The sequence below is a fragment of the Tasmannia lanceolata genome, unplaced genomic scaffold (genome assembly GCF_043159265.1).
Source record: "Tasmannia lanceolata isolate RefF3 unplaced genomic scaffold, GAP_Taslan_0.1 ptg000013l, whole genome shotgun sequence".
NCBI lineage: Eukaryota > Viridiplantae > Streptophyta > Magnoliopsida > Canellales > Winteraceae > Tasmannia > Tasmannia lanceolata.
This window is the reverse complement of record NW_027518690.1, coordinates 33,768,268-33,782,361: the sequence shown is the minus strand read 5'-3', so window position 1 is coordinate 33,782,361 and position 14,094 is coordinate 33,768,268. Positions and strand designations below refer to the sequence as shown.

The following is a 14,094-nucleotide window of genomic DNA, read 5'->3' as shown; positions in this document are numbered from 1 at the left end:
ACATGGAGAATAAAATCCTAGAAACTAAATAACATGAAAAACTAAAAACATGTAAGTAAATACTAATGGGCAAATATGCCACTTATTTCGCCTACTATCTGCATCACAGTGTCAATGACTTCTTACTAATAAACATGGCAACAGATGTATATAGAAGTTCAATACCATTTACCTTTTAGTCGCAACATAACACAAGTTTTCAACATTCCAAAAATATAATGACATGTTGCAATAGAATGACTTTAGAGAAAGAACATGTGTGTGTGTATCAATCAAAGGCTTTATACACAAGAAATCTACAATTTTCCTCACTATCCAAACTTTACACACAATAATGACTTCAATATGGCATTTCAATGATAAGGTGTCGCAGGTGGAAAGAATCAGGCTATGCGAGTATAGTTGAGATACTTTTTTTTTTTTTTGAAATGGAGCAAAAAGGAGAAGATGCGTTGATATGTAAAGTTCATACAGGTCATAAAAGCACTGACTTGAATAATATCATCTTCTGTAAGATCCTTTCCGCTCATTCTATTATCCATGATCGCTGGAAATCAAGTCAATAGATAGTGATTTGAGGGAGAAGAGCGTCGATCGTAGCATTTATGAAATCGTTTCCAAGACAAAGGGAAGATGTCACTTTACCTATACAAGAAACTGAGCAATTAGCTACGACAAGGTAACTGAAATTTAGTGCAGCCTAAAAAAGTAAAAATGATAACACATTGCCAGAGTAACCCATGGAAAAGATAATCAAATATGTGTGCATGCTATACACAGGTATATATAATGAGTGACAAAGGATTTAACTCAACCTAATTATAATTAGTTCACAAATATAGAGGTGCAGAACTCAGTTCCTTTCTTAACACAATTTTGTCAGTGGATAACTGAAGTAGGACAATACCTAATTTAGGGAAAATCCTACACTCCTAATGGGATAATGGCTTTAGGAAAGGCTTAGGGTTAACACAAAAAACTCAAAACACCTAAAGAACTAAACTAGGGCTGATTTAATTATAATTTAATTAACGGGCAGCAGCAATAACGAGACTTAAATTGTATTCAACAATTAGAAAGAACATAATTATCAAGAGATAAACCTTATACAAACCAACCAATAGGTAAAAGATCCTTAAGGTGAATTGTTAATGACAAGATTAGTTCTAAACTATTGTTTAAACATGCGACCAATTAAAATAACTAAAAATTGATGCAAATATCAATGGATTAAATCTATTTCAATAAGAGAATAGTGATATTTCAATGAAGAACAGCAAACAAAACTATCAGCAGCACTAAAAAGGTAAAACAGTCCAGTTTTAGGCCAAAAGGGTATTTTGGTGAATTGGACAGATCTGTAGATTAGGGTACAACTGCTGTTGGGTTTTAAGGTTAAGGTCTAAAAGGTAGAAACAATGCAAATTTCAGGCCTAGGAATGGGTTATGATGGTTGGTTTATACTATTAATCTCCAAAACTGGATTTAGGGTTCAATAGGTATGAAATTTTCAAGTAGGCTTAAAAAGGTTTAAAACTAATGATCTTGGGTGATTTGGCTGAGGTTTAATCACAAAATAAATCCCTCAAAATATCAAGATGGGATCTTGAAGATGAAGTTATTTGGATTCTAGGGGTTTAAACTTTAAGTTCAAGAAGCACAAAAGATTAAAAGATTTGATGTCTTACCTTGTTAGTGAATGATTTGATAGAAGAAAAGAAGAGAGGAGGGTGGGAGAGATTGGCTCCAAGCCACCAAGAAGAGAAGAGAAGAAGTCCAAGCCAAATGCTCAATACAAAAACGTCAATTGCTATTCCTCTAAAAAAACGCGCACACGCACATATATAGAGTTTGTGTTGTGCGCACCTACAATTTGGGTATAATCCCTTATTTTTGGCATCCTTCTCTTATCACAATCAAAAGAGACCTAAACCCACTAAACTTAGCACATAAAGAAATAACCAATATCTTATTAAATAAAGAAACAACTAATAAAATAAAAAAACTAAAAAACATAACGCCACATGTAACATGTATGGGCGTGTATGACGTGTGTGACGTCCTATGCGTGTGTGACGCCCATGGTCCATGTAAATCAGTCCTCCAACATCAATGATGCCTCACGTCCCCGCCCTCGCTTGCGCTTGTAAAACTTGAACTCGCTCTCATTGTTGATGTCCCCATCAATAACTTAGTCAACGTTTTCCAGACTCATTTCCATCCAACTAGATAGAGACTAGGTTATGAGAGACCAAGAAAAAGGAGAATTCTCAGCATTGTAATCCTTTATTATCATCAATGGAAGTTTCCATTTTATACCTCAATTCAGTGCCCAACGTTGGAAGCAAAACCAACTTCACTCACTCATGGATGGATTGCGACCATAACATTTATGATCTGGTTGTCCTGATCATAAATTTACAAGAGGTTTCTCAAAAGATGCTATCATCCCTAGATGCATTTTCCCAATTTAGAAGATGCTCTACAAAGTAGAGACTGCATCTTTAGAAACAAAGTTCATATTTTACAAAACATCTCCATATTTTTCTATTAGACATGCTCCCAAACCGGTGAGCACCTTATGAATAAGGGGCTTCAGTATCATGGTAGGTCATGTCCGGGGAAGAACATAAGGAAGGATTTGATATATCTTCTTCATAGGAGTCTTAAGAGGTAAAGTAGGAGCATCTGCTACCTAAATCTAAACTCGGTAGCAAGAGAGTAATTTAACAATTGACATCAATGAATAAGCAAAAGATCATCCAAGAATGGACTCCGCTAGCGATGAGATATGTTAAGCTTAATTTTGATGGTTCGAGCTTGGGGAATCCCAGTCCGGCAGGGATTGGCGGAGTTTTAAGAAATGAGCATGAGAAGGTCATTTGGGCCTTTGCAGGTCCCATAGGAGTAGCCGACGCTACGGAGATCGAGGTGAGGGCAGTTCATCAAGGCTTAAAGCTTTTGGCTATAGACCGAATGGAACATGTGATCGTTGAAGGAGACTCCCTGAATGTTATTCGGTGGCTCAAAGGGCCTCAGAATCACCCTTGGCGATTTGACAGATTCTTTGATGAAATGTGTGATTGGTTGGCCTCTACTTCGGTGGTGTTTCAGAATGTTCGTCGTTCAGCCAATAAGGAGGCGGATAGCTTAGCTAGAGAAGGAGTATCTACAGATGTCTTGGCTTTGTTTGATTCCCTTCCCCTTAATTTTTCCCTTGTCTTCTTGTTTCCTTATGTAACGACCATCTCAATCTATTTCTTGGCAATAAAGTCGGCTATGATTCAAAAAAAAAAAAGAAAAAAACAATTGACATCAATGAAATACCTGGGGGAATTCTAATAGTTTGGAGATTGCAAGTGTGTGATGGCGAGTGCAACTTCAATTTTGAGTGGTAAACAATAATGTCTTAACTCGTTAATACAGGTATAAGTTTGCTAGGTAAAAACCATTTTAAGCACTATGGGACAATTTTCTTTTCTCTGGTTGGAAAACAATGTGTGACTTAATTTTAAAAAAAAAAAAAACAATGTGTGACTTACGATTGAAAAATTATACGCTAATTACCATTCCACCGAGAATACGTGAGTTTGTGTTGCCATTAAAAAATAAATAAATACATGAGTTTGTGCTTTACGATCATAGTTGTCAAACTCTTACGAGTTGTACGAGTCAACTCTCGAGTCGTTGGGCTTTCGAGTCGAGACTCATGGGTGACTCGCCTCTGTTGAAGACTCTTACGAGTAGGGCTGCAAATGAACCAGCACATTAAAAGCTCGGCTCGGGCTCGTTCGTTTACTAAACGAGCCGAACCCGAGCCCAAAAATTAGGCTCGTCAAATAAACGAGCCGAACTCGAGGTTTGTATAGTTCGGCTCGGACAAGCTCGTGAACTTTTTAGGCTCAGTTCATAAAGCCGAGCCGAGCTTTAAAGCTCAGATTATGTTCGTTATATTACTATATATATAGATATATTATATATATATATAGAGAGAGAGAGAGAGAGAATAGAGTTCCTAAGGTGTCACCTCATATAGCTTATATGAGGTGGCGCTTAAAAACATAAGGAGCCTACTTTGTTTGGATGATCCAAAGCATTCATTTGATAGGCCCTCACATAGATAGGCTGTGCCCAAAAAATAAACTTCATAGGATCATCCTAACCCTTCCATTTGTGGAGGTTGAAATGGATGGGTATAAACCTCCATAAATTTGCCTATTTTTAACCTCCATAAATGGAAGGGTTAGGATGATCCTATGGACCTGATTTTTTGTAGGCACCATATCCATCTAAGGGCCTTTCAAATGAGTGGTTTGGATCACCCCAAAAATGTGGGCCCCTTATGTTTTGTGAGCGCCACCTCATATAAGCTATATGAGGTGACACCTTAGTAACTCTATTCTCATATATATATATATATATATATATATTACTTAATGGTATTTATTTGATGTGTTTACTAAAAGAGTTGAACCCGAACCCAACCAAGCTCGAACCTGGCTCGGCTCGGCTCATTAAAAGCTCGGCTCGGGCTCGTTCGTTTACTAAACGAGCCGAGCTCGAGCTTTGTTGAATTTTGGCGAGCCGAACACGAGCCCAAAAAAAAAGTTCGTCACGAACACGAGCCGAGCGAGCAGAGCACGAACACCCCAATGTTCGGCTCGTTTGCAGCCCTACTTACGAGTCGCTGCGAGTCGAGTAAAAAAACTAAGACTTTTATGAGACAAGTCGAGTCGTTGGGCTCTTGTTTTGATGGTTGAAAACTTGAAAGTTGGAACTTAAAACTTAATTATTATTTTTTTGAATGGTAGGCAATTGCATTGAATGTGAAAAATAGACCGAGGAGGTCTATACAAATAAAGAGACAAAAAAAAGAAAAGAAAGACAAGAACAAGCCCACTGCAAAGGTCGAGGAGGAACGATGTTAAATAGCTCAACTCTCTCCCTAAACACCATCTTTAGCTAAGCTGGCCACCACACCATTAGCTGAATACCTAACATGATGGAAAGAAATCAATGCATCCCCCACCCTGTCTTGGATCTCATCGGAGAAAGAGGCAAATCTCCAAGGGAAGGAATGAGAGCCACTAAGCCACCTTATCACATTGAGCAAGTGTCATTTTACCACTACCTTATTCAAATCTTCATTCTCAAGATACCTTATTCTTTGGTAGAAAGCAAGCACTTCAGCTCCATCAGTGTCTGCGTCTGCGAGCAAACGCCCATTTAATAGCTCCAAATTCATCCCTCAACTCCCCCAATTCCGGCAGGACCAGGGCTCCGCATGCTAGACTCGTCAATGTTAAGCTTCAAAAAAACATGTGCGAAAGGCTCCCAGTGTTGGACAATCTTCAGTTCTTAGCCTGAATCACCACAAATCTCCTTCTAACCATACCATAAATCATGCGGATACAAATCTAACGCAAGGAAGGGTTTTCACCCATGATTAAGTTCGAATTAGTACATAATTATTTTTGTGCATGCAAGTTAAAAGCATACAGTCATTTATATTTTTGACTTAATGCTCTATCTACCATAAATCATGTGGATACAAATCTAACGCAAGGAAGGGTTTTCACCCATTATTAAGTTCGAATCAGTACATAATTATTTTTGTGCATGTAAGTTAAAAGCATACAGTCATTTATATTTTTGGCTTAATGCTTTATCTATATGCTATTGGATTATATTTTTTACATGCTTCATCTTTTGATATATAATTATATTTTTTTTCTACTAAATTTCTGTTCTTGTCAAAAACTCTTACGAGTCACGAGTCATAAAATTAAAAAATCAAGCCGCGAGTCGAGTCACGGGTTGACAGCTATGTTTGCGATCAAGGAATATAGCTTAAATGCACCTGCAAACTCATTACCACAATGTATGCCACTTCCGCACCCATGCAACGAGTTTGTGTTGCCATTCTCAACTCAACTCAACTCAACAAAGCCTTTGTCCCAAACTAGTTGGGGTCGGCTAAATGAATCCTTTAGAAAAATTTCATGAAGAAGGTGAAAGGAATCTACCCGGCTCTAATCCTGGCTCTAGTTGGGTTTTTCTACGTGGATCATTTCCTTCCATTCTATCCTCTCAAAGGTCATGTTCTCTGTTATGTTCCTAGCTATCAAGTTTTTCCTCACTGTTTCTACCCAAGTTGTTTTCGGTCTGCTCCTACCCATAGTTGTAAATACCGTTTCGTTTCGTCCGGAATGGACGAAACGAACCGGTTTCATTCAAATTCCGGAATGAAATTGACAAAATTTCGTTTCGGACGAAATTTCGTTCCATTTCGTCCATTCCGGACGAAATTTTCCGAAATCCGGAATTTCGTCCGGAATGGACGAAATTCTCCATTCCGGCCGAAATCGTCCATAACGGCTAGTTTGACTTGCAGAATTTACAACAATGCCCCTGCAACGGCTCTTTTTGGTTTTTGACCATTTTAACCTCAAAATGTGACTGTTTATAGCTGTTGGGAAGGGTATTTTAGTCATTTTTAAATGCACAATCAATAAAAAAAACTCTATAAATAGCATTTTCCCTACCTTCTTTTCCTCCACCTTCACATAAGTGATTCTCCTTCTCTTCTCTACTTTCACTTACACTATCTATTCTACTAAATTTCCTACAAGTCTACCCTCTTCTTCAACTCAATCCAAGTCTATTTTGGAGCAAAGGGAAGGCATACATTCAACTTACCACTACAAGAAGTCAAGAACTATTTCCAAAGGCTTATTTCAAGTGAGTGAAGGCTAATTTTTTCTTCTTCTCTTCAACTCAAGTTCAACCCCAAGGTTCTCTTTATTTCTTTCCATTTCCTTTCTTTTATTTCTTACTTCATTTGTCCCCTTCTACTTCATTTTTTTGTAATTTGTTTTAATTTTCTTTCTTCTAATTCATTTTTCCCCTTCTTCTACTTCATTTCAGAATGAGTGGGTCGGGTTCGGGACCTTCTGCAGGAGCATCCTCTATTGGTTCGGCACCCGCTAGATCGGATGACCCGGCATGGTCTTACGGTACATTGGTTCCGGGTCAAAGAAATAAAATAACTTGCATATTCTGTGGCAAAGTCATATCGGGTGGAGGTATAACCCGCTTGAAAGAACATTTAGCGGCTGTTCCTGGTGAAGTAGCATCATGCAAAAAAGTGACTGAAGATGTAAAATATCGAATGAAGCACCTTTTAGATGCAAAGAGAAAAGAAAGGGCTAGGATGAGCATATCCAGAGCAGAGGTTGGAGGTTTTTATGGCACACCAGACGAAGAAGAAGAGCAGGATGAAGAAGACCTTGGCACACAATTGCCTCAAGTCCCTCAACGAAGAGGTAAGGAAGTTCTTGTAGAACCGAGTGGTACAAAAAGGAAGAAGAAGGGAATCACAGGAGGGATCAGGAATTTCTTTGCAACACGAACAACCCCTGGAGCCCAGCCAAGCATTAAAAGTGCTTTGGCTACTAAAGAAACAATGGATAGAGCAGACATGGCGGTTGGCATGCTTTGCTACGATGCCAATCTCCCTTTCAACGTTGCCAATTCACCTTTCTGGCAACCTATGTTTGACGCTGTGAATGCCGTGGGTTCGGGTTATAAGGCACCTACTTATCATGCTTTAAGGGGTCCCATTTTGAAGAATACAGTGGATGAGGTAAACAACTACTTGGAGGAAATTAAGATGTCGTGGAGATACACTGGTTGTAGCATTATGGCAGATGGATGGACAGACACCAAACAACGTTCCCTAATCAACTTTTTGGTGTACTGCCCTAAAGGAGTCATATTCCTCAAATCCGTTGATGCATCTGGCATAGTGAAGAATGCCGATGAATTATACAATATCTTTGCAAAGATTGTCGGAGAGGTGAATCCGGAATATGTGGTGCAATTTGTAACTGACAGTGAGCCAAGTTACAAAGCTGCTGGGAAAAGACTAGAAGTCGCGTTTGGTACATTCTTCTGGACTCCGTGCGCAGCTCATTGCTTAGATCTCATCTTAGAGCATCTGTGCAAACCGACTGTATTTCCTCACATAGCAACCACAATTGAGAGGGCTCGAATGATTACAAAGTTCATCTACAACCATGGAAGCCTCTTGAATTTGATGAGGAAGAAGTTCACAGGAGGGAAGGAGTTGTGCCGCCCTGCTGCAACCCGATTTGCTACAAATTTCATTAGCATACAAAGTCTGGTGTTGAATCGGAAAGCACTTCAGCAGATGTTTGTGTCTGATGAGTATAGTACTAGTAGGTTTGTCCAACACCCACTGAGTGAAGGGGTAGTTAGTACTGTGTTGGATAAATCTTTTTGGGACCAATGCAAGTACATTCTAAACATCAGCGAGCCTTTAGTGAGAGTGCTGCGCTTGGTAGATCGGCAGGACAAACCGGCGATGGGTTACCTATATGAAGCTATGGATAAGGCCAAAGAGAACATCAAGGAGAGGTTGAAGAGAAAATCAGATTACAATCCCATCTGGAGGATCATCGACCAAAGATGGGATAGGCAACTCCACAGTCCCCTCCATGCAGCAGGATATTTTCTTAACCCTGCTCTCTTTTTCACTCCTACCTTCTCTAGGCACAGTGAAGTAACCAGAGGCTTGTTGGCATGCATCACTCGACTGGTACCTGATGAAGGTACACAAGACCACATCACCAATCAGATTGAGGATTATCGAGAGGCTAAGGGTATGTTTGGAATGAAGCTTGCAATCCGCAACCGAACGAAGTTGGGACCAGGTATATTTGAGTTTTTTGTTTAATTAAGTATAATTCATTTTAACTTTCAGTTTCTCAACAAATAATGATTTACTATTTGTTACTTTACAGTTGCATGGTGGAATCAATTCGGAGGTGACGTGGAAGAATTACAGACATTTGCGATCAGAATTCTCAGTCAGACCTGCAGTGCGACTGGGTGTGAAAGGAATTGGAGCACCTTCGAACACATTCACTCTGCAAAGAGAAATAGGTTGGAGCACCAGAGATTAGATGACTTGGTGTTTGTCCATTACAATCTTAAGTTTCGAGAAAGGTATACAACGTAATATAATGTTTTCAACTCTCACCTCGTCACTTTAAGCTTTTAAGTTTAACCTTTGACATTGATTAAACTTAATGTTTTCCTTTTCAGGAACTTGTTGAGGAAATCATCTACCACTAGTGACCCTTTGAGCATAGACCATCTGGATGTCATGATGGATTGGGTTGCAGAAGAAGAAGATGTCATATTCACGCCGGAAGACATTGGGTGGGAAAATCTTGAAGCACCTACTGTTGTGGTTGGAGCCGGGGACGACAACGACGACTTTCTCATGCCTCTTGAAGAAGATGTCCATACTGGTGGTCCAGGGGGTGATGACGACGACGACGACGAAGACATTGAGTATGATCATCCGGGTTATGATGACTGAGAGTTGTTGCTACTAGCTATTGTCTATGTTTCATTTTCATGTATCTTTTTTTTTTAATGTTTTTCTATGTATCAGACTATCAGTTGCACTTGTGCAAGACTTTATGTGTTTAAGTAATGAATATGCCTTTTGGGACACATATTTTGGACTATTTATTAGTTTTTCATCTTTTTCTATTGATTTTTTATTTTTTTGGATTTTTCTCATATTTTTTAATATATTTTTTGTGTGAACGAAAAGTTTCGACCGAAATGCACCGAAATGACCGAAATCCCACCGAAATCCCGTTTCGGTGGCCAAAACGAAATGGCGACCGAAACGGAATTTACAACTATGCTCCTACCTCATTTTACTCCATCAATTTGGCACGAGTCACCTCTTCTCACCGAAGCATCCAAAGGCTTACGTTGGATATGTCCAAACTATCTTAAGCGGTGCTCTCATCTTCTCCTCAATTGGTGTCACCCCCACCTTTTTACGGATGTCTTCATTTTTAATTCTATCTAACCTTGTGTGGCCGCACATCCATCTAACTTAGGCAGTCCCCTTGTAACCAGCCTTTCTAACTAATGAACTGGAATCCATTGAATACATTAAGCCATCAAAATTCAGCTTAATTCGGTCGTCTAAGTGGGAGGGTTCCTAGACATCCTGAGGCCTACAAGACGAGATGGAAGAAGAACAAGCATTATTCTAGTCAAATATTAGACAATTTAGACCAAGGTCCTTGAAAAGAATGAGTTATTTAAAACATCAGTGTAACTAAGTGTGTTTATATATTTATGTTTCTAATGATGAGAAAGGGGGGATTTCTATCATTCATGTCACTTAAGTAACGTAAAACTTAAATCTTGAGACTTAAGTGGTGGGCCCCACATTTGTGAGTGTGTTTTCTTTCCCAACGAAGTGAATAAAGGTTACAAGTTGAGTTTCTTCCAACTACACAGCCTTACCTTCGATTCTTCTCATCTCCTCTTCTTTTCTGCTCCTCTTCGTTCTTCTTCTATTCTTCTTCCTTTTTTCTTTTTTTTTGAAATGGCAATATATATTGAAGAAGGGAACCGAGAAGGTCACCAGAAATACAAAAGGGAAAAACAGCAAAGGACAGCAAAAAATACAAAGGAAACAGAGCCTCTTCTTCCTGATCTCTTGCCTTTCTTTCTTTTCTTCTAGTCTTGGATTCTCCTTGAATTCTTAATCTTGATTTTATCATTGTACCAGAGCAGCTTCCGATCTAAAATCTGATCAGAACCCTACAAAAGCCTTTTCATGGAGGTGTATAGGGTTTGTTGATGAAGAATAGCAATCAAATGCGATTCGATTTTTGAGGTTGCTTATTATGTGCTTTTCTTTCCCCTTGAAGAACGATTTAAGCCTATTATTATGAGTGAAGTAATAATGTATCAGGGAGAGTGTAATATGAAAAGTGTCTCAACTATGGGAAGTAATCACAATGATCACCCAAGTTTGATGATCACAGTGGTTAGACTCAATGGAAAAAACTACATTCAATGCGAACAGTGGGCAAGAATGTTTATCGGAAGCCAAAAAAAAATTGGGTTATAGAACGGGCAAATTGAAAGAGTCGAACGGAGATGGTTACTGGGAAAATGAGAATCTCACTGTTATATCATGGCTTCTCATTCAATGGAACCCAATATTAGTCGCAGTTTTGTTTCTCCGGAGAACACAGGAAATTGTTTTTGTTTCTCCGGAGAATGCATGAAATTGAGATGATTTGGCTCATATTTATCAGTTGCATTGGGAGATTGAAAAGATGCGGCAAGGTGCACTCTCTTGGGAGGATGTGAACGATTATCACCCTTAACTGTATCCCCTAAAGACTTTAAAAAGCAGACAGGACAATGAAAAGTATTTAAGTTAGTGTCTTGTCTTAAACCTGAACTTTAACTTAAAATGGATCAAAATATGGTAAATGGATCCCACCACCACCACCACCAAAAAAAAACATTTCTTTTGCACCTTCAATAGGTTTAATATGCAGTTTGTAGCCCACAACCTATGTCCACAAATTCATAAAAAAAATCGAAAAATACATTAAGAAGTTTTTTCCCGTAAATAATGAAAAATATTGAGAAATTTTAAAATTAATTGCAAATTTTACAAATAATTCGTATTTATTTCAAATTTTCCTCCAATTATTTGGAAAAGAATAAAAGCATGATGATGGGAGTTGTAAGTTTAACCATTAAAAAGTAAACTCTCTAAACCAGCATAAAGAACTTTCAAAAGATATGGCTTACAAGCTACAACCTATCAATGACAGATTTCAAAAAAGAAGGCCGGCCTGCCTCTTTTACAAGACAGGCTCTATATCAATCAACTCCTTATCTGTAGCTACTCACTAACAGTCCAAGAGACACAATGGATTGATAGAATGGCATGGCATATTACACAAGATGCAAGCTGTTACATGCCTAATTGGCTATAACGGAAATAGACAAGAAAAAAGATAGAAAAGAGGGGAAGAAAGGTTGATTCGAGACAACCGGACCTCCTAGAGGTTCAATTCGAGAGGAACCATGACTCTCCCACAAAGTTTCCCGTACTGTAAAATTCTCTTCTTTCCATTTCATTCAAATACAAGAACTTAAATACATGCATAAAGAGAGTGCCACATCAACAACCCATTAACCCACAAACTCTACCCACTAACATGACTCGTAATAAAACTAGCATCCACAACCCTACATAAATAACTACTTTGCAACTACAGCACATACACCATAGAGGTACGTATCACAAGCTTTGAGAATGCTTGAAGGTACAACTGAGAATATATGGGTGGGAAACTATCTATAATGGCATATCATCTGCTTCCCTCCAACAGTTTACAAACTAATAGAAGGCCCCGATTGGATGCACAATAAAATACTTTGAATGCAATATTGCCATTTCGCTTGTAAAATAATAGAAAATTATATTAATCTTGGATGATTTACATTAAGCAAAAGGAGTGTTTTTATAGAACACTCAAATGATAAATATAGCAAGAGAATAAGATAATTATGGAAAGACACTATCCTAATCTATTTCACTTGCCTAATCTAACCCAACCAACCAATATACCCTAATCAAATCAAATCTTCTAATCTCATAATATTTGATCTTGATTTGATTTCATTCTCTAATATCGCTAACAATATCGCAAGGGTACAACTGCATTTACATGAGACCGCGCTCACAATAAATTAGTTTGTATTAAATTTTGTCATGCAATGTATAGTATTTTGTGGGATTGCAATGAAAAACTATTTTATTGTGCATCCAATGTGTAACAATATAAGAACTATGACAGATGAAAAAACACAGACCTCGAATTAGTTTATTTGCCTCTCTTTGCAGATCCTCCTTGCCCACTGTCAAACCCGGCGAAGGAACCAAATCCGGCCACCACCTCGGCAGAGCCTCCTGCTTCGAAACCCTGAAATCTGAATTTCTCACCTTCGTGTCATTCCCATCTGAAAGAGGATTTACAGAAACCCTAAAATCCCTAAAATCCTTCTTCCTTCCAACAACCACCTCTCTTCCCGCAAGACTCCGATCCCGCCTCCGAACCAGATCCCAATTACCAAAACCCATCCCATACCCTAACCCTAACCCTAATTTCACCAAAAACCTAACAAAATAAACGAATACGAAACTCCAAACGGCGAAATTAGCCAAGAATTGCAGAGACGAGTAACGGCAGCCTACGATCATTCGTCCTTGCCGATCGAACGTAACCAAAGTTTGCAAATCCGTTAGGGTTTCTGATCCGGAGGAGATAAATCTGTGGAATTTTGCTTCAGATAATGTGAAGAACCTTTTTAGAGATGCCGAGGCTCGATTGGTGACATCATCTAGATCGATCACCATCTCGAGTCTCTGATCGGAAGAGGATTTAGGGTTTCCCATTTTGGTATTCTTGCGACGGAGAGAGGAGGAGATTTCGAGATTTGATCGGTTTTTAGGGTTTTGGTATCTTCTTCTCTGGTGTTTTTGGCCATGGAAGTAGCAGAAAGCAGGAGAAGCTGAGGTTAGAGTGGCGTTCATCACATACCAAAGAGGACGTTTGGGGTGCACTCAAAGCTCCCAATTTATAGCTTTTTTATGCCTAATCTTTGAAGGGCAGTGGTAGATTCAGCCCCTTCTAGGATGAATTCACCCATTATTTTTTTTCATCCCATTATTTTTTTTCGAATTGGACTGTACAGCCCACACCATAAGATGATCCAAACCGCCCATTTGATGGGCTGCTATGAAAATAGGTTGTACCTCAAATATCATTTCCATAGGATGATTCTAACCCTCCGATCTAAAGAGGGACTCACATTATGGAAACTTCTATAGATCGGGTGGTTGGGATCATCCTATGGAAATGATTTTTGGGGCACAACCTATTTACGAGATGGACGATTTGGATCATCCTATGGTGTGGGCTGTATAATCCATTTTGAAAAAAATACGGGGTGAATTCATCATAGAGGGGGTGAACCCAATATCCACGAGAAAATGGCATGCACACACATAATTCATGCAAACAAAATGTGCTACTGTGGTTAAATTCTTCATTTCCAAGTATTTGTTACTATTTTGACGAGGGATTTTATTGCGGCCCACGAATCATGCATCCTTTTCAAATTAAATTCCATAATGCTTCTTTTGGTTGCTAGTAAGTGACA

General features: G+C 38.8%; 2 protein-coding genes across 2 annotated transcripts in view; one reads left to right on the top strand and one right to left on the bottom strand.

Annotated features, from left to right (window-relative positions):
- LOC143891408 (phosphoribosylformylglycinamidine synthase) overlaps nt 1-13,499 on the bottom strand; it is a 41,289-nt gene extending 27,790 nt beyond the window's left edge. The window contains exons 1-2 of the mRNA XM_077395982.1: nt 12,745-13,499; nt 492-547 (exon numbers count right to left, since the gene is read on the bottom strand). Coding sequence (XP_077252097.1) covers nt 492-547; nt 12,745-13,465 — 777 coding nt within the window. The 5' untranslated portion in view covers nt 13,466-13,499. The remainder of the gene's footprint in view (nt 1-491; nt 548-12,744) is intronic.
- LOC143890551 (uncharacterized) lies at nt 6,522-8,057 on the top strand. The gene is made up of 3 exons (XM_077395280.1): nt 6,522-6,794; nt 6,928-8,001; nt 8,045-8,057. The coding sequence occupies exons 2-3, from the start codon at nt 6,929-6,931 to the stop codon at nt 8,055-8,057; spliced, it is 1,086 nt and encodes a 361-aa protein (XP_077251395.1). The 5' UTR covers nt 6,522-6,794; nt 6,928.
- Nucleotides 13,500-14,094: the final 595 nt, after the last annotated feature.